Source organism: Carettochelys insculpta, chromosome 18 (genome assembly GCF_033958435.1).
Source record: "Carettochelys insculpta isolate YL-2023 chromosome 18, ASM3395843v1, whole genome shotgun sequence".
Taxonomy (NCBI): domain Eukaryota; kingdom Metazoa; phylum Chordata; order Testudines; family Carettochelyidae; genus Carettochelys; species Carettochelys insculpta.
Window position 1 is genome coordinate 6,538,124 of NC_134154.1, and position 24,682 is coordinate 6,562,805.

The 24,682-nt window shown below is 41.3% G+C and overlaps 1 protein-coding gene across 2 annotated transcripts; it reads left to right on the forward strand.

Annotated features, from left to right (window-relative positions):
• Positions 1 to 306: 306 nt before the first annotated feature.
• On the forward strand, positions 307 to 23,901 carry FBXO21 (F-box protein 21). 2 transcript variants are annotated; one of them, XM_075012836.1, is made up of 12 exons: positions 307 to 534; positions 6,350 to 6,485; positions 7,659 to 7,753; positions 10,636 to 10,757; positions 11,920 to 12,027; positions 12,366 to 12,502; positions 12,834 to 12,970; positions 15,361 to 15,537; positions 16,717 to 16,849; positions 17,930 to 18,120; positions 19,992 to 20,149; positions 21,609 to 23,901. In XM_075012836.1, the coding sequence occupies exons 1-12, from the start codon at positions 353 to 355 to the stop codon at positions 21,785 to 21,787; spliced, it is 1,755 nt and encodes a 584-aa protein (XP_074868937.1). In that variant the 5' UTR covers positions 307 to 352; the 3' UTR covers positions 21,788 to 23,901. The 2 variants fall into 2 exon arrangements, with proteins under 2 accessions (XP_074868937.1, XP_074868936.1); XM_075012835.1 differs by having other exon boundaries at positions 308 to 534; positions 11,881 to 12,027.
• The last annotated feature ends 781 nt before the right edge of the window (positions 23,902 to 24,682 follow it).

The window sequence follows — 24,682 nt, forward strand, 5'->3', positions numbered from 1 at the left end:
GAGAACCCGGGCTCTGATGGAGAACCCGGGCTCAGGCGGAGAACTCTTCCAGCAGACCTCTGCCTAAGCCTGTGACTTGTGCCGGCTGGGTGGCCCACGGCTCTGCTTTGCGCTTTCTGGGCAACATGGAATTAGCCGACGCTCCCTCACGCCTCTGGCCCCTGCCGCGCGGCTGGCGCGGAGGGCGCAGCGCCACGCCCTCATTTAAATGTTCCGCCCCGCTCACGCCTTCCCTCGGCGTCTTTCTGGCGATCGGCCCTTTGCCGACGCTCCCTGGCCGCGGCGAGTCCCGGCCGCGCGCCGGAGGGGGGCGGGGCCGCGCGCGGGTCGCCCGCTCAGGTAAACAGCCAAGATGGCGGCGGCGGAGGCCGGTGGGATGGGCCTCACCGACCTGCCCGGCGAGCTGCTGGAGCTGATCCTGTGCAGCGAGGTGCTGAGCGCCGCCGACATCGGCCGCGTCTCCTGCACCTGCCGCCGGCTGCGGGAGGCCTGCCAGGGTCGCGGCAAGGTCTGGCGGGAGCGCTTCCGCCTCCGGTGAGCGTCGGGCTGCGGCGCCGTCCCGACCCTGCCGGGGGGGCTCCGGGGTGTGTCCTGGGGGGGGGTCCCGACCCGGCGGGGGGGGGGCTGACCCAGTGGGGGGGGGGCTGCCGGGGTGTGTCCTGGGAGGGGGTCCCGACCCGGCGGGGGGGGGCTGACCCAGTGGGGGGGGGCTGCCGGGGTGTGTCCTGGGAGGGGGTCCCGACCCGGCGGGGGGGGGCTGACCCAGTGGGGGGGGGGCTGCCGGGGTGTGTCCTGGGAGGGGGTCCCGACCCGGTGGGGGGGGGCTGACCCAGTGGTGGGGGGGCTGCCGGGGTGTGTCCTGGGGGGTGGTCCCGACCCGGCGGGGGGGGGCTGACCCAGTGGGGGGGGGGGGGCTGCCGGGGTGTGTCCTGGGAGGGGGTCCCGACCCAGTGGGGGGGCTTCAGGACAGAGCAGGGGGGTGGTCCCGACCTAACGGGGTGGAAGCAGGGACAGATCTTGTGGGGTGGGGGGGTTTGATCCTGATCCTGCAATTGGGAGCACTGGGAGGGAGCCAGGTGGGGGTGGTCCTGACCCAGCGGGATGGGCACCGATACCAAGATGAGGGGAGGCGGTTCTGACTCAGTGGGAATTTTAGGCTCTCTGAGCTACTCTGTAGCAGGGCCCTTGGCCCTGCGTGTTTGGTGTCAGACTTACGTGTGTGTGGCTGGAGTGGGGCTTGGGCTCAAACCTGAGTCTGAGCCGGGGTCCAGGATGCTGGGTAGAGCCGCTGTCGTGGGCTCCATGGGAGAGCACCTTGACCCACCTGCCGTACAGTACCCTGGGTAACTCTGCACGGCAATTAGAGGCTGGTGTCTGGCTGGTGTCACAATGAGTGTGCAGAGCTGTAAAGCTATGGTATAGACACTCTCACTGCCCTGGGAGCTCCCTGGGCTCTGGCTGCAGCCACAGCCCCCATCTACACTGCAGTCCTACAGCCCTGTAATGTTGGCCCTGTGAGCCCGAGTTAGCTGATGCCTACTAGATGTGTCTGTGTTTAATTGGCGTGTAGACATACTTCTGGGACACCAATATGTGGAATGAACTGCCTCCTTCATATTCCCAGCAGAGCTCTGGGTTTGCCAGAAACGGTGACAAATATCTTTAATGTGTGTGTGGGTTTTTTAGAGTTGAATAGGTAATTGATTTTTTTTTGTTCATGGATAATAAAGTAATAAAATTATTAAAAATATTCACTAATTCAGGGAAAGTACATGCCAACCTAAGCCCGCTGCTGCACAATGACCAGCCGCGCACTTGTCATCACATCATCCATTATATCCTCATCTGTCATGCCAGGATGTTGGGGAACAGACACCCTGGCAAGAGCAATGCATATCTGTTATAATTCCCAACCAATCCCGTCTTGCTGACCCCACCATCTTCCTGTCTGCTTTTGACCCACCCCATTGTCAGTGGTCCCTATTGAGCAGGTTCCAGACTGGCCAATTTGTCTTCTGCAGCCAAACAGCATTGCCAAGGCTTTTGTGATAGCATTTGTGCAGCTGTGGCACAGCATAGGCGATGATGCACTATGTTGATGAATGCCTGCTAAGTTCAGCGGTGGTCTAGAAGACCTGCATCCCACCACTGAAGATGCTGTTGCTTGGCTAGATGACTCTGTTTGTGCAAAATAAACAAATATTACTTCAGTTTTTTCAGGCCGATGCCCACCCCCATAACATTTTGTTGAACGCGAAACAAAAGTTTTGTTGAATGCAAAATGGGAGTTTTTTAATTTCCTTTGTTTGGTCATTTTTAGATTTCGCCCTGTGTTGCTGCTGTTTGTTAAGAATAGCTAATTTATAAATGAAATGCCTTTTCAATATTTTTTCATTTTGCTTTGCCAAAGCTGTTCACCAACTTTGGGCTGTATTCTTGAATAGATTGTGTGTGTTAAAAAGTGCATTTGGGGGCAAGTTTGCTCTTTGCTGGAGATGTTTGCCCAGCTCTAAGAGATTAGAGGGCAAATATCCCACTTGTCAGATGGATGCGACTCGGTGCTACTCACTCCAGTAATTTTGGTGGTAAAATCAAATAAACAAGACATAAATATCTGCTAAATAAGTGACCTTCATTTTTCTGAATCAAAATTATTATACTCCCCATTACTGTCATGTCAAGAAGCGTGCCTGTGTAGACGCCCTTCTAGTAATGGAAGAAATGTTATATTCTAAGTTCCCATGAAGCTGCACAGCCACCCAGCAGGCTATCAAGGGCTGCATGTGTACACACCTGTAGGGCTTGGAAAATAGCGATGGTGGGTGGCAGGAAGCAAACTGGGGTGTACAGAGTTGTGGCTGGGGAGAGATGTCACTCCTTGCCTCTACCAGCTGCAGCAGCTCCAGGACTGGGAGAAGTCCCTTCTCCCCACCACAGCCCTGGGCAGCCAGCTGCTCAAACCTCTCATCTTTGGCCCCAGCCAGAGCCGAAACACTGCTGCACCTCAAGTCTAATCCTCTGCCCTCGCCCTGAGCCCTAATCTGTACCCCAAAAGCTTGTTCCCTGCCAGAGCCCTCATCCCCCCACATACCCTGAACCACTTGTAATTGAAAGGACAAATGGCAAATTAGAGAATTCTTTTGCCCTGCCACATGTCACCCATATCCATTACTGTGTTTGGTAACCCATACTGAGCAAGTGAACCTAACTTTGAGATTCTGGCTTGGTGGAATAAGGAGAGTAATGTTCATCGCTCCTATCCCAAGCCTTGGTGAAAGTTTGCATCTCTGCTGAAAAGGAATTTTCACAACACTTTGGAAAGAGGCTGCTGAACTCTCTTCTGTATTCAAATTCAACACATTAACAGGCGGTTTGAACCAAGATGGGAATTTTTTAGGTCATTATAGGGTCTCTTGCATACTTGGCTTAATCTAATTCTTGACTCCCCCCCACTTCTGCCCCTCTGCTCTCTGATTTGCTCACCTTGATAATATTTTTCTGATTTGTCAACCTTGATTACTGTTTTTGGTTCTCTGTGCCTTAAATATTGAGTCTGTTCTGGTATGGCTATGGTCTGAAGAAGTGGGTCTGTCCCACAAAAGCTCATCACCTAATAAATTATTTTGTTAGTCTTTAAAGTGCTGCTGGACTGCTTTTCTGTATTGGTTAGATACGTATGTATATACAGTAGTTCAGAAGCCTTTCAGTATAAGTTATTGCAAATCAAATTGGTTTGTGAGGCTGCCAAATTGGGTTGAATGAAAGAGTACATCCATTAATGCTTTCAGAAATCATAGACTTGATAGATAAAATTTTTCTAATTAACTTTTACATAAAATTGAACTCCCACAAAATCTCAGTTTGCATATACAACATACTGTTCTATGGACTAGGATTAATATGTAATCTTTGATTATTAAAATAAATAGAAAATATATTACATTAAATGAAAAATATGGGAGGCATAAAGTAATTTTCATTGTAATGCAGATACTGTACAGCTAGAATCTCCTGTTATAAAACTAAATAAAATTCACTAAATTCACATGGAAGTTGGAGCTATATGACGACTGTTGATATTCTTAGTTTTCACCCTACTTTAGCTTCAGTGACTGCAGAAGTAGTAGATCAGGGGTCAGCATCCCCCATCATGTGTGCCAAGAGGGGCAACTGAGCCAATTTTCATTGGCATGCAAGACAGGAGCTCAGCCCCACTCCTCCTCTAAGCAACCGAAAGCTTGCTCAAAGTCAGGCTGCCTGTGAATTAACAAAAGATCAGATAGTGCTACCAACCACCACCTACATGGTAAAACTCTGCAACTTTATTTATTTATTTACGAAGCTGTTGTTAGTCGGACTGTTATTGACTTTTAAAAGTCTCACCAGCACTGGGACCCTACATAGAGGTCAGAAGGTCAAATTTCCACATTCTGCCTCTGAAAGTTTGCTGACCGTTGTACTAGATGGGTGTCTATAATTCACTAAAGCCACTGGGCTTTCTAAAATAGAGTAAGTTCATCTGCTGTGTGGTTTTGTTCATGTCTTGGCACAAGAAGATAAACTGTTGCATTCTCTAACTGCCAGTTGGCTTCTAAAATTTAGTTTGGTTCCAATGATTTTTTTTTCTTTCTCCACCTGTGAAAGAGGCTACAGAACAATAGCTAGTTCATCAATTCAGCAAGCAGTGACTTTGGATAGCTAGCCAGATACCTTCATCACTAGTTATACTTTCAGGAGCAAGCCTGAACTTTTAGAAAGATTCAGAGCCGTTTTTTAAATTGATTGTGGGTGGCGATTAGTAGATCCTCATGTCCCAGTAGCATCCCCTTCTTTGGTAACAAAACTTTTGGCAAGAGTTTAGAATCTGACCTTGTAATCCTGGCCAGATTCCATCCTGAGTAATTACATTTTCTTTCTCTATAATTCTCACTGTAATTTCAGTTGGACCAATTATTCTTTACTTAACATCCTAATATAAACAGTTATTAGTACTATTGCAGTGTGGCTACATTTTAGTCATGGGTGAGCATGGGAATCCATTAGAATGACAGGTGCTATAGAAATACAAATGTATATGGGTAGCTTCTGAGTTTGTGTGTCAGCACAAAGTATTCTTATTTATAACTAATACTAAAATATTCTCCATATACTTCAAACAGTACAGTTGCACATTTATTAATATCTATAAAATATAAACGAAACCTGTTGTTATTTATTCTAAGAATCTGATCCCATTTTATTTAAAGCAAGTCATGTCATATTGCTTGGAGAACTTTTTTTTTGTTTATTTTCTAGATTTGTGACAGGAAACGGATTCATGAAAACCTGTAACGTTCTGTTAAAATTTAAAAAATATTAAAAATTACAGCGACTTGCAAGTGACCTCTTATCTTAAGAAGCTGCACACGGTTTCCAACTCTGCTGAGTGCAGTTCTGTTTTATCTTTTAAACACCTTCATTGTTGTGTCTTTTGAGCAGTCCTAGATATCACTGTGGTTTTTCCTGCTCTCTTACATTGAGGCTGCCACTCAGTAGGGTCTCATCAGTTTATTGAAAAAGTGCTTTTGTCAGTACTAGCCTCCGAAATATCGTTTGTGGTTGTATTTTCATTGCAAATATATTTTGTGGCTTAGAGATGGTGGTAAGGGCTTCATGCTTTGTTAGATTTCAGACTGAAGAGCTGATCTTGAAACGTGTGTGGGTTTCTATTTTAAAAGTACTAGAAGAAGCCTTTAATAAGATCTGATTTCAGAATTGTGTGATTTTTCCTGCTGTAGTTGACGTCTTTGTTTACATTTATCTAATTTGGTGTGCAGAGCTCCATTCTGCGTGCCCTTTCAGTTTTTAGAGATGTCAGTTGTAGCAGAAGAAACAAAATGCCACAAGATGAGAACAGTGTCCTCTTTAAGTGTTCAAGATTAGAAAATATATATAATTTAAAACTATTGGGTTATTATCCTATTGAGCTGAGGACTTAAAATTATTTTGTAAAGCTTTAGGAGAAGATTCTGAAAAATTCCTAAGGTATGTAGGAGCGTAAGTCCCACCACTGAAGTCTCTAACACCTATGCCTATTCAGTACTTTTACCTGTAATGCTTGCTTTTGTTTACTGTAATTTCTTCTGATTTAACCGCAACTAATCAGACTGGATGGGAATAGGAATCATACTCTGCTTCTTTTACTTCAGTACTGGATAACTTTTTAAAAAATACAACACGCCTTGACTTGGTTTCAAGTACTCAAGTCACAGATGGCTAACAATGTAGATGCGTAACATTTCACAATATTAAACATTTTCTGGAGGTTGCACCATTAACTGTTAAACTTGTTGCTCTGTGTGTGTTATAGGTGGCCATCGCTACTGAAATACTATAGCCAGACAGAAAGTGTTAATTGGCTAAAGGAATACAAAGCACGGCACAGTGCTGGCCTAGAAGCTCGAAGAATTGTAGCATCTTTCTCTAAAAGATTCTTCTCAGAACATGTAAGGCTTCTAATTTATCATATGCTTGAAAATAACCTAGCCATATGGGCACAAATATCTCTTATTGCATATTTTTCTGATTCTGAGGTTGAATGCTTATATTTCCTTCTTCTAGCCATTATTCTCATTATTTATGGGCATTGTAGTAGTATTTAGAAACTCCAGTCACGGCCCAGCACCTCATATGCTAAGTGATGTACAAACCATAGACCACAAAGACTGTCCTTGTCCTAAAGAGGTTCCAATCTAAATGTAATAGACAAGAGAACAGATGGTTACCAGGGGAAGTACAAGGAAACAATTCTCTATTATTGGCTAAATAGACAAGATGACTGTAGGGTGGGGGAAGGCATATATCATAAAAGAGTGAAAAATATGATGTTGATAAATGTCATGTTAGTTCAGTGATTCCCCACCTCCGCCACACACCCCTTTGGTGGGGCAGTTAACTGAGAAAGGGAACATCCAAAGGGAAAGGAAGAGGACAGTTCAAGGGAAAAGGGGCAGAAGTGGACTGAAGCTGATGCGAAGGGACTATGAGGGGGTTGGCAGCAGCAAATAGCCAATCAGTGCACAACAGGCAAAGTCTCTTATTGTTTTCAGTTTAGTTGGCTCTGCCATTTTTGTAGATTGTAGTATGACACTGCCGTCTTCTCATGAGTGGAGGGTGCTAGAAGTGGAGTGGGACGAGAAAAGCATCTTGTAAGAAACAATATGGATATAAGCAACAGACGTGCAAAGCACTGTGTTTTCTAGTCAAGTAAAAATAACTTGAATATGTTCCTTGTTCATTTCCATAGTACCCTGTAAACTTCTACATTCAGTGTAAAACTAACAGAGCAATGGTAATCACCCAGGCATGAAGAATTATTGCCCTGTTATATGTTTACTGAGGGCTCCCGTTGGTCATTCATGTTTACTTACATGCATCTTTATCATTGCTGAATGACAGCACATCTTCAGATCGCTTCAATTATTGGATACCTAGTACTGTAAATAAGTCCCCTGCAATGAGAATTCTCATTTGCCATGCCTGGAAAATCTGTTTTCAATTCAATTTCATGTGTAGACACTAAGTACAAAATTCGGTCTTGAAATTTCTTTGAAATGGTCTATTCCTGCTTGAGAAAGTGGAATCTTCTGGAGTGTATAACGCACTGTTTTGTTTACCAGGTTCCATGTGATGGCTTCAGTGACATTGAGACCCTTGGGTGCCCAGGTCATTTTTTTGAGGATGAGCTGATGTCTATCCTTAACATGGAAGGAAGGTGAGAGAAAATCAAAGGCATTGGAAAAGTTAAAAGACTTATTTCATGTTTGCTGAGTGGAGTTGAATCCTACAGGATCCAATATACTTTGTCAAATTCAGTCTCATTTCATCCTCCCTTGCTAAAATAAACAGATAAATGTCACAGCCTAATAAATCTCAGTATTGTGAAGTTTGTCTTGATATTCAGTTTTCTCTGCCATAGCTCTTGGTTTTTAAGCTTCAGAGAAAAGTTAATGGAAATAACTTTCCAGAAGGAATCCATTTTAAATATTGTACTGTGTTCGTGACTTTTGGCACAAAGTAATCCTTTCTGTTGTTTTTCTGGTTTTTGATAGGGAAGTGCAGCTTGTCACGTTTTTGTCTTGAAATCAGCTTGTTTGAGCCATTACAAATGGCACTGTTTGGTTAAATTGCCTAAATACAGGTGTGTTATGTTAATCACTTACAGAAAGATAGAAAGAAACCCATATGCCTCTGGTTCTTCTCTGTGTAAATATTTTTGTTGCCACTGTTAATCTCTGGAGTGGTGAAGAGGTGAGCGTTATCATTTAAACAAGGCTCCATTACAGTGCCATTCTATCAGTGGCATACAAACAGTAGAGGATGGTGCTCTGTTGGGATTGAAATGATAGTATATTGCTCTTAATGTGCCCTGGTAGCCTGTTGCCTTGATTAAAGGGGCTGTTTGAAAAAATATGAACTAGAATGAAACTATTCATTTAATTGTCTCTTCACATTTATTTTGTAATTTTTGTGTTGAAACTGTAGCTTTCATTTAATATTTGACAACTGGTTAAACACGGTTTGAGCCTTTGCACTTGCCAAATGCATTCCTATAAAGCAGAATTCATGCTAATTACACCCTGATTGAGCTGTACTCCTTGCCATTCAATATAGTTAGGCTAAATTATTTCTCTGAAAAATGTCCCATAAAGTGGCTGTCCCTATAGAGCATCCTGATTGATTAGTGTAGGATAAAGTACTAAGAGATTTGATTCTTTCAGTTGGCAGGATAGAAAGTAGGGACTTGGACTGTGACTATGCCATGGCTGGGAGGAGAAGGAAGAAGAGCAATGGGAAGGAATTGTCTTCAGATGTGTTCTAGTGAAAATGCCACAGCATAAGGCAGGAAACCAGACTAAACAACATTTATTTTCTGAAAAAATACAGGAAATTGTGCATCCCAGAGGACTCCCCGTCTATAACACACTGACCTGCATATATAATTCCACATATGCTACAAAACTCTGTAGAAGGACCTCAGAAAACTGAGACATAATTTTGTGTACCTTACGTACTCCAGAAGAGACCATCTCAAACAAGAAATCATGTTTCCAAACACTGGAAGAAAAAAATAAACTGGGAGGCCTACCTAGTGAGCATGCAGAAAACACAAATCAACTATTTAAATAAAACGCACATCTGACAGCCATCCAGCACCCAAAGTGGAACCCCACAACTCCACAGTGCACAGAACACCATCTCTCAGAGAAACCAAAGACACTCTGGCCAAGCACAGGGACACTGAGCGACAAACCACCTTCATCAATCAGTCAACACTACTCTTAAGGGGAACTGAAATATCCATTCTCTCCAAGAGACAGAATTTGTGTCTCACTGCAGAACCTGCTACAGTACTAGCATGTGGAAAACTAAAAAATTTCATCTGCTGACTCCATGACAACACTATCCACATTTACCACATTCCCACTGATGATTTTTTTTCTTATGGGCTGAGTGGATGCACCCCAATGGACAAAACCACATATGGTATCATTACATCTGTTCTTCATAAGAAAAAAACGTGACTCTGAAATCCTCAGCAAACATAGCCACCCCTATTTCTAGCGCTGATAGGATAGCTGTGCAATACCTGACATTCCCATCACCAGATAATGTTCAAAACTTCATATAACATAGGTGCATAATTAGTCCTTAATTATGATGTGTACAATCAAAGAAGAAAAACGAGAACTCTCAGATATCATGTAGTGAAAATAAGTCAAAAAAGACCCCCACACTATCTTTCACACAGGAATTTAATGATATCATCAAAATTTTCCCCAAACAATTCTTTGAAAAACTTCACAATTCCATCTGACAGAAACCCATTTCAGGAACTTTCTGCATATGATGGTATCATTAAATTCCTGTATAAGTGGGGGTGGTGGGGTCTTTGTTGAAATTGTTCTTGAATTCACTTCTCCGTCCTTGTCCTCAAAAGAAATACGCAAAACACCTTCAGAGTCAAGCTTGTGAGCATAAATTCTTAGTTCTGCCAGACAGTAAATGCCATGTACTCAGTAAATACACCATTTTTATGGCTTATTATGATGACTTGTGACACACCCCGCTGTCTGCTATAACCCTCAGTGGCTCATTTCATTTAGGTAGTTTCTTAACGTTAGGAACCCCATTTGGTTAATAGTCTGTTCCAGTGTCGTCTTAGTTCAGGCACACTGTGAGGCCTGAAAGCTTGTGCCTTCCTCCAAGAGAAGCTGGTCCAGTAAAATACATTTCCTCATCTGTGTATCTCTCTTAAACACATGGTAATAATAGTGGGTAAAGTAAAAGTATGGGAATTCTACGTTGCCATTCTGGATTTGGGACCTGTTCAGCTGTTCATTTTCTGGAACAGAATTTTGAGGGATCATTTAATGGTAAATTGGCAAAGGCCAACGGTGAACCTGATCAGTGTGATTTGACTGTAAATTGAAGCTGTTGGCATATAAGTCTGCTGATCAAATATGCCTTGGCTGCACTCAAGATCACTTCTTTAACCCCTAATGGGTCTTTGAAGCAACAGGCTTGCAGAGATTCTGCCATTATTTGTTAATACGGTACCTGATAAGATATTTATGTTTTTGTTTAATTCTGCAGGAAGTGTCTAACCTGGAAGTATTATGCAAAGAAAATTCTTTATTTTCTACGACAACAGAGTATTTTAAAAAAACTGAAGGCATATCTTGAACGACCAGGGGACCAACAGTCATTTTTAGAAGGTGAGTCTTGGCCTGAAAGAAGTCTCCTGGGTTATTGTGACAAGTTCATGATGTATAGCCTCTGCCTTACCCTGTAACTAGTCTGCCAGGTGTTTGACTGCACCACAGCAGACTCCAAGGATCTACACAGATCCACGGGGCAGAGCTGTGGCCTCTGCGACTCCGAATCTAGCTTTCAGGCACCAGTGATGCCTGTCTTTTTCAATGGTTCTCTGCAGCAAGCCCAGCCAAGCTAGGCTCCTGGGGCAGACTCATTCCCTCCCCTTTAGGGCACCGTGCTCTGCGTAAGTATCTGCAGTGACACTAGGCAGCCTTTTCAGAGCAAGGTAACCCTTGATTAATCCCTTGCAGTACAGAAACTGAAATTCTTTAGGTTAGCATGAGAGAGCCAGGTTTGAGGATATGGTTCCTATTGTTGGAAGCCAGGGAACTGGCATGCCCTCCTCTCCTTTTGTCTCCCAGTACCAGGAGAGAATCTTCTCTTGTGTCAATGTACTGTGCTCTTAATATAGACATACACTGAGACAAAAATGGGAAATTATTTGAAGAATAGTGGACATATTAAATGAAGAAGACCTCAAGAGTTGGGGGAGCATTAAAATGGAGCAATAAGAAGAGAGACTGAAGGGATATGGGGAGCTAGGCTCTGGTAGAAAGAAGTCTGAGAGGAAAAGGAGCCAGATGGAGAGCATGCAAGACTTTAAAGGTGAGGTTTTTGAGTTAGACATGGTAAGAAATAGCAAGCTTCTGAAAAGATTCTAAGGCAGGGAAGAAAGATGACTGGTACAGAATTGATCTAATTGCAGCTTTGCCTGTTTTACCTAAGATTGCATTACTTCTGCTTTCAAGACACTGGGGGACAACATAAGTTTCAAAATGTGAAAGTCTATCTGAGAAGTTGTTGCAAGATTAAAGTCTGAGTCACAGGCTCCACAACATTTGTATTAGTGTGTCCATATTTTATGAATTTGGCTGTGACTTTATATCAGAACGAATGACAGTTTTTAAAAAAGTCTGTTCTGCTAAAACAAGTGTTTTTAAATAGAACTGGAAAATAGACATACAAAACTAAGTGAAGCAAATAACCAAAATCATGTTTTTGTAAATAGTTTATTTGTTTCAGGTGCTGTTTTAATTGACCAGTACTGTAATCCTCTGTCAGACATCTGTCTAGCAAGTGTCCAGGCGCAGGTTGACGAGATCACAGATAAAGTTCGCAATGTCCTACGGACCAAAAATCCTAGACATCCAAGCTTGGCTCCAAAGGCAGGTACTGTAGAGAAGTGTTTAGTCAGCTCTTCCAGAGTGATGTTGCTAGTCTTGATGTTGCCTAAACAATGCTTATTTTGTTTGACTTACTCCGTAATTTTTAAATAGCCCTAATGTGGGTCCCAAGGAGATCTGGCACCTGGGAAATATCCACCTCCTTGGAGCTATTACGAAGTGATCAGCAATTGAATCACTGTACCTTTTAAGATGTGAAGGAGGAGAACCTTCTGAAGTGTTCTGTGCTGTTTGTGCTCTTTCAAGGAAGGAGCAGGCAGTTTGTGTATAATTACTCAAGTAGTAATCTGTTTTCTCAGTCAAGTTACTCTCTGTTCATTTTAGGAGAGGTCTTGATGGTTCCTGAGTTGGAGTTTCAAAGGCAGGTGCTGGACGCTATGAACTGTGTCCTATATGAACAATTAAAATACAAAGGAAATGAGATGGATTACTACAACTCCTTGAATTCATACATTCACCAGGCAAGTGTATATTTACTGAATCAGCCTAGAAATTACCCACTTCTAGTACAAGTTTGAGACACAATTCTCCTTAAGCTTTTTGTCACATTTGCATGGATGGACAAGTAAAATAAACATGTGAACACCGATGTTGCAAAGGGGTGGCTTGCTGTAAATTGCTCAGTGTTTTAACTCTGTGTATTTGCTGCCGAGTGAGTGAATTATGAGGCATTTTGAATAAAATTGCGTTTCAGCTGAGAACCATGATATTCTGTAAACTGAATTTTTTAACAGCTTGTGTTATGTGATCTATGGTTTGTAAGCTTCCCTCTGATTTAGTCTCATTTTTCAGGTTTTAATACGGAGGACAGGAATCCCTATTAGCTTGTCTGTTCTCTATTTAACAATTGCCAGGCAGCTGGGAGTCATACTTGAGCCAGTCAACTTTCCTAGTCACTTCCTGCTGCGATGGTGCCAAGGGACAGAAGGGTAAGATTTCTGTTATAGTCCGTTTGGCTTTTGGGAAGACTAATAAACCATGTTCCCCCTATAAGACAGTTCTCCCAGCCTGAAACTCCTTAGGCAGAGAGGTCAAGAAAAGCAATCATCTCTAACAGCAAGTTGTTAAAATAGGTCAGGTTGAAAGTTGCTAGTTAACTATTTTTTCACTGTATTTTTTCTCCTGATGCACATAGAACAGTTATTTTAATGCTCAAAAAAGAAGCGTTTTCTGCGGTAAACCATAAATGCAGGTGCATTCTGTCCAGTATACATCTGTGCTGTTTAATTGCTAAATCTAAACATCAGCATCAGCTGTGCATCATGTAAAGGGTTCTGGATGACAATAAACTTCCTGAATAACTGTAAGAGTACACTAGGGTAGTGCTTATGGTTTTTATAATTTTATAGCTTTTTTTCCCCCAAGGAATTTCATTTAATCATTTGTACAGCATAACTGGAAGAAGCAGAAGCTAGTGTATCACACACCAACCTGCTCTCTGAATCAGTGTTGGTGACTCCTTCAATGACCAAATTGGCAGTGGTGATACACCAAGAAGTAACAAGTTCAGGGGTAACGTTAGTGATCTCAATACAATGAACTTGGTTACACATAGGCCTGCTGGGTATTTGACTCCATCCAGACACCATATATTGCTATGGGCTGCATTGTGCACCAGTCTCTCATTAGGTAAACATGGCCTTCTTATATGTCATAGATAGCATCAGGTAGAGCAAACCTGAGAATCGTTTGCAAGCCTCTCTGTGGAGGAGCATAACTGATAAAATATTTTGTTTTATACCAAAACTCCCCACTTCAATGCTATGGTTATGCTCCTCAAAAGTCCTACTTTAAGTGAAATCCAATTTCCCCATAAGAATTAATGTAAATGGGGGGGTTAGGTTCCAAAGAAAGTTTTTCAGCAGACAAGACAGTATATACCAGGGGTCAGCAACCTTTCCAAGGCGGAGTGCTGAAATGTGACCTTTTGACCTCTATCTATGGTCCAAGTGTCAGTGATAACTTTTTAAAAGTCACTAATACTCCTACTTACAACATCTTCATTAATAAATTAATATGCAGAGCTTTGCCATTTAGGTGGTGGTGGATAGCAACAGCTGGTCTTTTGTTAATCCACAGGGGGCATGGCTTTGAGCAAGCTTCCAGCTGCATGGGGGAGGAGGGGCAGGGCTGAACTCCCACCTCATGTGCCAATGAAAATTTGCTCACATGCCACTCTTGACACCGGTGCTGGGGGTTGCTGACCCAAGGTATATACATATACAGTGTACGTATTAAACAACTTAATACGAAATACAGCGATAGTGATCGTAAAGCTTGGTTGAGGCGGTAGATTGAGGGGATGGAATATTTCCCAGGGAATGTCTTGCTACAAAATGATGAACTAGCAGTCGGCTAATCCCTCGAGGGCTAACACGTTGAAGTTGATGTAGCCCCACGCTCTGTAAGACAGCCTGGACTGAGGTGTGAGGGAGGAAACACAATAAATGCAGGGCAGTGGCTGCAAACGCTTCTCTGCAGAAACAGAACTTGATACTGAAGCCACATTATCCCACTGAAGTGCACCACTCTCTCTTCTCCAGATGGTACATATGTGGCGTGTGTGTGTGTGTAAAAAAGTGAGACACAGCTGCTCACTGTGTGTGTGAGAGGCAGACAAAAACGTGAATTGTTCTTTTAACTATGCTGGCCCCACTCCAAGTACGCTGCCCTTGTAAGTGGACCAGGAAGTCCAGACACAAGACGAAATCCTGCTTTGTGGAGATGGGATACAGAATGGGAGGCTTGAGGGAGGGAGGACATCCTGGCATCAGCACCCTTCACCCCATTTTCATCCCCCATCCCTCTTGCACAATGAGTAGGAGGCTCTGGGAGCAGCTCCACGAGAGAGGTAGGAGCAGCGCAGATTTGGGGCACAGGGGTAGCTGAACTTCATAGAGGAGCTGGTAGTGGGAGGCTGCCAGTCTATCCTTGTTTCAGACCCTCACAAGGACATGCTGCTTTTGCAGAAAATCCTGCACGAAGTAGACAAAGCAGGCAGCCAAACATTGTAAATGAGCACTGCACGGCTTTAAAAGAGTGCATGCTGTTATTGATAAGCAAGGTAACAAAGAAACAACGTTAACCCACCCTTAATCGGGGCAGCATTATGTTAGAAGTTACTGTAGTCTTTTGCCATGTTTGTAAGAAGGTAAATAAGAGGAAACTAACTAAATCCCATCACTAAAGTAGCTTGAGATACTGATAATATTCATCTCATAATAAAACACAAGAATAAGACTTCTGAAAAGGACAAATACATAATCCTATTTAAATGAGATGCCCATGTCTGAGTTTTATTTTCTTGATGTTTCTTTAGAAGCACAGACATCTTTGACTACATGTATATAGATGCCTTTGGAAAGGGAAAGCAGCTAACAGTGAAAGAATGTGAGTATCTGATTGGCCACCATGTTACAGAGGAGTTCTATGGAGTGGTTACCTCAAAGGAAGTCTTGCAGCGTATGGTGGGAAACCTCTTAAACCTTGGAAAGCGGTAAGATTTGCTTAAGCCTTATGAAGAATTTAAAGCCTTATGTAAATGTGGAGCTGAAAAATGCTGCTTTGCCTGGTAATATGCTTCTTTGTGGTAGTCATGAATATCTGTGAGGCATAAGCCATGCCAGTCACTTGGCATTTTTATCCATCGCTACTTATTATTTAAACAAAAAAGTAGTAAAGTAGCACTTTAAAGACTAACAAAATAATTTATTAGGTGAGCTTTCGTGGAACAGACCCACTTCTTCAGACCATAGCCAGACCAGAACAGACTCAATATTTAAGGCATAGAGAACCAAAAATAGTAATCAAGGTGGACAAATCAGGAAAAAATTTGCTTACCTTGATAAATTTTTTCCTGATTTGTCCACCTTGATTACTATTTTTGGTTCTCTATGCCTTAAATATTGAGTCTGTTCTGGTATGGCTATGGTCTAAAGAAGTGGGTCTGTCCCACGAAAGCTCACCTAATAAATTGTTTTGTTAATTTTTAAAGTGCTACTTTACTCCTTTTTTGTTTTGATAGTATATAAACTAGCATGGCTTTCTCTCTTACTTATTATTTAGTGACTTACTCGACAAGAATATTCTTGTCATAGAAAGTACTTAGCAAAACATATTTCATACAAGCAAATCAAGGTCTTGATTTTCTTTTGGGGCATAATTTTTACCATCCTGTAGAGAAAAAGGATCTATAATGTTTTGGTGCATTTATCCCGCATGATGAACTTTGTGTGATTACACTGGGGCTGTCATAATTGGACTTGTAATTCTGTTTCTCTTCATGAACACCTTTCTTCATATTGTTTAGGGTTCTTCACTGTTGATTATAGAAGACCAAAATGCCCAAAAACGAATAGCTCCAAGTATAAATGAGCAAGGAGACCCATATCACAATGCGAGAGAAAATAAGTTTGCAACTTGAAGAGCGAATTTTCTGAAAGGAGATATTGAAAACATGAGAATATTTTTCCTCCAAAGGGAAGGTATAGAGTTTGGAGGGCAGTTTTTATGCAGTTCCCTCCTACCAGAGTAGTGAATGCTTTAGTAACAATAAGCCTCTCCAGTTGGATGAGGGTACAAGTGCTTTCTAATGTCTTTAGTGATCAGGATGCTGAAGTAAGAGGAAAAGGAAATTAAGATTTAACCGTAAAACTGAATTTCTTCTTGTTGGTAGGGAAAGCACTGATCAGTCGTACCAGCTCTTGAGAGACTCCTTGGATCTGTACCTGGCCATGTATCCAGACAATGTGCAGCATCTAATGCTCCAGGCTAGGTTATACTTCCACCTGGGAATCTGGCCAGAAAAGGTACCCTAACATTTGGTCATATTTTTTTTTATCGGGGGTAAGCTGTAAAACAATAGGTAGATTCTGGGCTGTAATACTTGTGCGAGTCAGCCAACACTGTTTCTGTTGTATAAAAAAATGTAAAAATTATCATGAGTCAAATCAGTATTTCCCTCATATAGAAGTGACTTTCCTTTTTGTATTCCCCACTGCAAACCAGTGGATAGCCTCTGATCTGGGTGAAAGTTAGGATTTCTGTCTTATAGCTGTATTTTCATTTTAACTTGGGCTACCAGATACTCTTGATTATATCTAATAATCTACTTTAAAATCCAGGTTGTATGTTTCTAGATAGACTTAAACAGCCCTAGATACACAGTTGTTTTTTTTCTACATAGGGCGTAAGAGCTCTCACCAGATTACGGAAAACTGTTGCCTGACAAAGTAGATCTTTGGGATGACTGTTATGAACTAAAATAAAACTGCATCTTGGCGCTCTCAACCCATTCCCATTTTCTTTCATAATAAAAGAACTGCAAAAGGATGAGCCTGAGGATAATGGGGCTGATGCTTCAGGAAACCAAATAATTTGATGGACAGAGAACCTGGACATACAAATTATCTGGGTCACTCAAGCCATCCATCAAGCTGAGAATAAAGTACATAATTTGGGAAACCGTTTAATTACATTGAGCATGTTGCTGCAGTGCTGGTGCATATAACAGCAAAATTCATATACATATACAGTATACATATTGAACAACTTAACTGTACAAGCAATATTGATTGTAAAGCTTGGTTGAGGTGGTAGAGTTAGAGGGTGGAATATTTCCCAGGGAATGTCTTGCTACAAAATGATGAACTAGCGGTTGGCTATTCCCTCAAGGGCTAACACGTTGAAGTTAATGTAGCCCCACGCTCTGCAAGGCAGCCTGGACTGAGGTGTGAGGGAGGAAGTGCAATAAATGTGGGGCAGTCACTGCAAAATTGTGCAGACGTTTAGAATTGAGCACTTAAGCGCTATGGAGAAGGTAGGATATTTTTTTAAAGCTACTGTAGAAACTGCTGACAAACATAGTTTTCGTTCTCTCACTGCTCAAGGTTCTGGACATTCTGCAGCATGTTCAAGCGTTGGATCCGTCCCAGCATGGGGCAGTAGGGTATTTAGTTCAGCATACCCTAGAGCATATTGAACGCCGGAAGGAGGAAGTGGGACCTGAGGTGAAGCACCGTTCTGATGAGAAACACAAAGATATCAGCTTTTCCGTTGGCCTGATTATGAAACACAAGAGGTAATCGACTCTGATCTTTGTTTCAAGGAGTTGGCAATGTAACACCGTGTGCTCTTGATTGTATATGGAATGAAGCCTTTAGCTGCTTGCTTGCTTATTGCGATAAAATGTCATTTTTATGACTAGCTCAACTAGAGTTAGAGAAGTGTCTGCCCTATGTGCACATATGAAACCTGACTTCTGCATATTTCAACTTATTTGCCTAGTACGACGACCATGGAGATGAGCCATCCGAACCCTAAGAGCAGTTTTCATTGTAATAACTTTAGGGTACCAGGGTTTTGCAGGGATCTGTTTTTGGACCAGTTCTGTTCAATATCTTCATCAACGATTTAGATATTGGCATAGAGAGTATGCTTAGTAAGTTTGCAGATGATACCAAGCTGAGAGGGGTTGCAACTGCTTTGGAGGATAGGGTCATAATTCAAAATGATCTGGACAAACTGGAAAAATGGTCTGAGATAAACAGGATGAAGTTTAATAAGAACAAAAGCAAAGTACTCCACTTAGGAAGGAATCATCAGTTTCACACATACCGAATGAGAAATGACTGTCTAGAAAGGAGTACTTCAGAAAGGGATCTAGGGATCATAGTAGCCCACAGGTTAAATATATGTCAACAGTGCGACGCTGTTGCCAAAAAAGCAAACGTGATTCTGGAATGCATTAACAGGCATGTTGTGAGCAAGACACGAGAAGTCATTCTTCTGCTCAACTCTCTGCTAATTAGGCCTCAGTTGGAGTAGTCCAGTTTTGGCACCACATTTCAAGAAAGATGTGGAGAAAATGGAGAAGGTCCAGAGAAGAGCAACAAGAATGATTTAAAGGTCTAGAAAACGTGAGCTATGAGAAAAGACTGAAAGAATTGAGCTTATTTAGTTTCAAAAAGAGAAGACTGAGAAGAGGCGTGATAGTGATTTACAAATACCTAAAAGAGTGTTACAAGGAGGGAGAAAAATTGTTCTCCTTGGCCTCTGAGGATAGGACAAGCAGCAATGGGCTTAAACTGCAGCCTGCATGGTTTAGTTTGGACATTAGGAAAAACTTCCTGTCAGGGTGGCTAAACACTGGAACAAATTGCCTAGGGAGGTTGTGGAGTCTCCATCATTGGAGATATTCAGGAACAGCTTAGACAGACATCTATCAGGTATGGTCTAGATGGTGCTTAATTCTGCCATGAGAGCAGGGGACTGAACTTGATGACCTCTTGAGGTCCCTTCCAGTTCTAGTGATCTATGATTCTGTTTGCTGCAGAATAAGATGTATAATGTATAGTCTGAGAGCTAGTGGATGCTGTCCTGCTCTGGGTATTCAAATACTATGGTGAAGTTGAAGTTGGGACTGATCCATGAGTGAGTAAAGAGAAAGAAGGTCTCGGCATCTCTGAAGTGATTTACATGGGGTGGGTGTGAGGCAGAAACGGTGGTGGTGATGATTGTTGGTTTATCAACCAAAGATGAGAAGAAAATGGCTATGTTCAATTTTAAAAATTTGAGTTGCTTTACTGACACAGAGTTAAATTACAAGTTGACTAGATGACTATTCCAGTAGTCTCTGGGAATATTATAGAAGGTTTTCTTTGAACAACTCTACTTGCAGTTCCATCCTCAGGTGAATTGGATTAGAATTGGCAACAGGAGAAAGTTTTTGTTTTCAAAATTATTCTTAATTGGCTTTATCTTCAGTTTGGAGGTAGAATCCTGAATTTCTTAATCTTGTTTCAGTCAATGGTGTTCATCATAGAGGATGTGCCAGGAGCTCATGAGTACAAGCATGAAGCTCCCAGGTCCCTTAGTGACTCCCCTACTCTTTCAACACCAGTATGTAGCTGTGTACCTTTCAAAGTTGTTTTTTTTCCTACTTCTCTTTAGATATGGCTATAATTGTGTCATCTATGGCTGGGATCCCACCTGCCTCATGGGACAAGAATGGATTAGAAATATGAATGTCCACAGCCTACCTCATGGCCCCCATCAACCTTTTTACAATGTGCTGGTGGAGGATGGATCCTGCCGATATGCTGCTCAAGGTGAGCAAACAAGTCAGCATGTGGCTCATACACGTGTATTTCACTTTTATGTGGAGGTGTGGGATATCAGATCTGTTATACTTACTGTTTGAACACTTAATATTTACACTAAGGTTATCTGAATATTAAAACACTTGTGCTTATTATTTAAACACATGAGTATGAGCTCTGAAAATCCAGATTCAAGCAAGAATGAAACTGATAAGATTTGAATTATCTTGCTTCTGAATGCCTCCATAATTTGTCAGTGAAGTCAGTGCTGCTAGGAATAAACTCAAATGCTAATTTCAGTTTAACTTGCCACCTTCTGATATGTATTTTTAAATACATTTAGTAGTTTACCTGATTAAAAACACTGCTGAAAATGTTGTGTTTGAGAGAATAGATCCAACTTTCATTTAAATGTGAAAAATATTTGGTTATTTCAGAAGATGTAGTTCTGCAAGGGGCCTTAGAAGAGCCCTAAACAAATACCAAATGAGCTTTGTTATCTAGGCAGACAATGTTAAGGATGGAATTTCAGCCTTAACCCTGAATTTCTTGGCTTTTGTGTGTGTGTTTTCATCTTTGGGGACAGGTTCCTAAGGAGATTTGGACAAAAATCAAGACTAAAGTAATTGTGTAATGGAAGGTTTCATTTTTATGATTGCTGCGCCTCTTACAGAAATTGTTTGGGCCATTTTGTAATGCACTGTGCTATATATGGAAGTTAAATCTTGTGGTCAGAACGCAGGAATATTGGGTGCTAGAAACGTCTCAATTCTAATCCTTCCTGTGACACTCACTTCCCCTTTGATCTTGGCCAGAGTACTCCACTTGTCTTCTTCTCACTGTCTATAAAATGGAGGCAATACTTTTGTCATAGGATGTTGCAAATATTAAATATTTCTGAACTCTTTGATTTTGAACATTTATTCTGACTGAATATCGTTCAGCTTTCACTAGAGGGTGCTATCTAAATTAGTTTGCAGTACAATACATGAGAGTAATTTTAAAAAAAATTAAAGGTCAGATACACATGTAGGTGTAAAATACCTGGATATTTTTGATTCTAGATTTCCCCCAAATAATTTACTTTTCCCTTTGTAGTCCAACACTAAGTATTACTGGGAATTCTTGAATGTGCACCTCTGCTCCAATGCACATGTGGTTATTCAGCAGCTTACTAGATTGGTACCTAATGCCCAAATGCCCTTGTTCTCTCTTCAGTCAGAACCATCCCCTTCTCTTCTGCACAGCGAGCTGGTATCTTTGAAGGCCTTCACAGTAACAGACAGTCTGCTTAATTCCGACAGTGCTGTTCTCAGATGCTATAGTTTGGTAAAAGAATAAAAAATATCAGCCCTGCTCAGAAAGCAGAACAGGTGAAAGAAACTCTGAAGTAGAAAACTGACCAGATGAAGGCAGAGACAATATTGCTGGGCATTAGTATGTTAATTGTTCTTATTTCTCCATGCAGAGAACCTGGAGTACAACTTGGAGCCTCATGAAATCCTTCACCCTGACACTGGCCGCTACTTTTCGGAGTTTACAGGCACTTACTACTTGGCAAATGAGGAACTGGAGATTAGGTACCCTGAGGATTTGGAACTTACTTGTGCAACAGTCCAAAAGATCTACAGCACAGTCAAGGAATGAGTGTAACCTGAACACAAGGACAGAAGAAAGTCTGAGTTTCTTCTAAAGCCTCTTTTGTGGACAGAATTATGGAAGTCAGTTTTCTCAATGATCTTCAGGCTAATACCCTGTGAATTGCTTCACACTTTGTACCTGAGAGATAGCATATATCCAACAACCACTCAGTTACTATCTGCATACACTAGTCACTTAATTTGCGATGCATTGGTGTTCTGGACAAGGCAGTAATTATCTTGAAGTGACAATCACAGTAATGTGTGTTGTCCTCTTGAACTTTAATATCATGTTTATGATCCATTTTTCATATTTAGGTTGTGAGCATGTTATGACTCTACCTGGAGTCTGGAATAATCCATATTCTGGGTAAGGAGGTTGCTCATACCTTCAGTATTTTTATCTATATCTTTATATATCAATATATAGGTAGATATACTCTGTATATGGGGTACTTTTAAGGTCTCTTTGAAGTTCCACAACTGTTTCCTCAATTTTGATTTTCCCCTTACACTGAAAATGATTAGCATTGCTATCGTTCCAATGCTGAGATCGCTTGTCAGCCGTGGCAATGGTGCTGTACTGTTCCCAAACAAGAATCATGAGGTCCCATGTGGTGGTGAATTCAGCAGTAATTTGAATGGACTTCGTACGTATAATGCTTCCAGCTGTTACAAATGTACAGTTGAACCATTTTATAGAAAATAGGATCCTGGCAATTTTCTCTTCCCTATAAACTTCATGCTGGGACCCTGATTCCCCTTCATGATGTTGAATTTGCAATATGATCGTGTGTATCTTTCTACATGCCTCCTCTTACCTGGTTGAAACTGTTAAAACTCCTAGTTTGGTAGCGTAATAACTATTTTGTGATGACAAACTGCTGAAATCTTTGTAGCTATCTGACAGTTGTCAGATTGCAGTTGTGGCATGAAAGCCAGTAGCAACCAGCAGCTGGCAAACAGGGAACGGAGACCATATTTCCTATATCTTGCTGCCTTCTTTCTTTTGGTCAAAAGAAAAATTCCTCTCGAAGGGGAAAAGGGGGATTAACGACTTTTTCCAATTCTGACTTGGATCTGACATTCCAAATTATTTACAGAGGTATAGAATGTCCACAGCACTTTTGTTTCTAAATTAATAATTCTAGGCAGGCTGCAGTCATTGTTTCTAATTGCCCTCTGGTTTCAGAGTCTTCTCTATATAACTAAGTTATCCTGCCCTGTAGAGTAAGATGACACCCTTATTATTGTAACATTTTAAATCTCTGTACACTAACATGCACTCATCTTTTTAAGATAATCATTGATTTGCACGCAGTATTGTCTAAATATTGAACAAACTTATGCTTTCCACAGTGAAACTGTATGATCTGCACATTTAACACTTTAAAGGGGCAGTAGGAAAAATGATTAGTGCTAATAAAAAGGAAAGAATAAAATTGCAATACATTTTCGAGTTATCCCTGCTAAACTGAAGGAGGATTTAGCTTACAAATGGTCATTGATTTGTGAGGAATGTAGCTAAATCCTTCTGCAAATGCTGCAGACTTTAAACTAAAATCCAAATCTGCCTCTAAGGGCTTGAAAATGTCATTTTTAGAACATATCCTGAAAGATTGCCCATGTTTCAAGGACTGTACTAGTGGAGTAAGTGAGGGAACACTGCATTCAGTTCTGATTTCTAGGCTGTTGTGCATCTGACTCTGAAACATACAGTAGAAAGAGGCAGATTCCTCGGAATAAGGATTTCCAGGTTCTCATCTCTGCCACTACCTACTGTGGGACCTTTGTCAAGTCACTTCTCTCCGCCTCATTTTGTCGTCTATCGAATGGGTGGTCTGATATTTGCCTTTTGAAAATATTTGGAAAATGCTTTGAAATCCTCTGCTGAAAGGTGCTTTATAAATGCGAACTGTTATTCTGCTATTGAATATCAATGGTACATATGCAATTAGACTCCTACGCAACCTCTGGTCACACAGGAGTTTATTTTAGGATCATATTTTAGTGTGACTTGGTTTTCTTCTGCTTTTAAAAAACCATGAAACCAAAATTGAACCTCAAGTTATAATTGTAAATATGTATTTAGACACATTTTAAATATATACTATTTATTCACTGATGCTGGATGGTCTCTTAAGTACCCCCTACATCCTGATGTGTAAATTTTGATTTGGGCACTTTTTTTTTAGAAAGTGGATTCTGGACCTGATAAATCATAGTTACTATTTTTGATCTGTTTCGCAAATCTCTGACATCATCCTTTGTCACACTTAACCTGTTTCAGTTTGTGAGGTAGAATCATTGCAAGGTACTACTGGATATGAGACTTAAAAGTGATTTTTTTATAGCTACTTTCAAACAGTTGTTCCACTGTTAACTTGTATTTATATTATAGACTAGGCTGAGCTTGTCTATACAGTGGGCCTGTGATCTGCAGAATTATGTACGGTGAGTTACTTGTGAATCAAAGGATCGCTAGAACACCTCTGCACGTGTGTGAACTAAACATAGCAGATGTCTGTGGATGTTAGAAGGGAAATATCTTTTATATGGGAAAGTTTAACCCTGACTGTAGTTCTTCTCTGCCATGTGATTCTGTAAAAACTGCAGAGTTTTTTCAGTTTTCTTTTCATATGACCTAAGTTTAGGAGTAAAAAGATGGTGATTCCCAGTCCTACACACCCAGTTTGAGATCTGAGTCAAGTTTGGCTCCTTAGACACAATCAGTAAATGCCTTTCATTTTTTCATCAGTAAAAAGGGGTTTGTGGGAGAAATTACTTCCTCAATGATACCCATGCAATTCCATTTTTCCATGAGGGTGCAGAAGTGTAAGCATTTTGGATTTAGTAAACAATTCTCTTGCATAAGAATGAATTGCTCATTCCTAGTTTCATG

Coding starts and splice junctions, on each gene's coding strand:
- FBXO21 (XM_075012835.1), top strand. CDS start 353: ATGGCGGCGGCGGAGGCCGGTGGGATGGGCCTCACCGACCTGCCCGGC. Junction 10,758..11,880: donor CCAACAGTCATTTTTAGAAG/GTGAGTCTTGGC, acceptor TATTTGTTTCAG/GTGCTGTTTTAATTGACCAG. Junction 12,028..12,365: donor AAGCTTGGCTCCAAAGGCAG/GTACTGTAGAGA, acceptor TGTTCATTTTAG/GAGAGGTCTTGATGGTTCCT.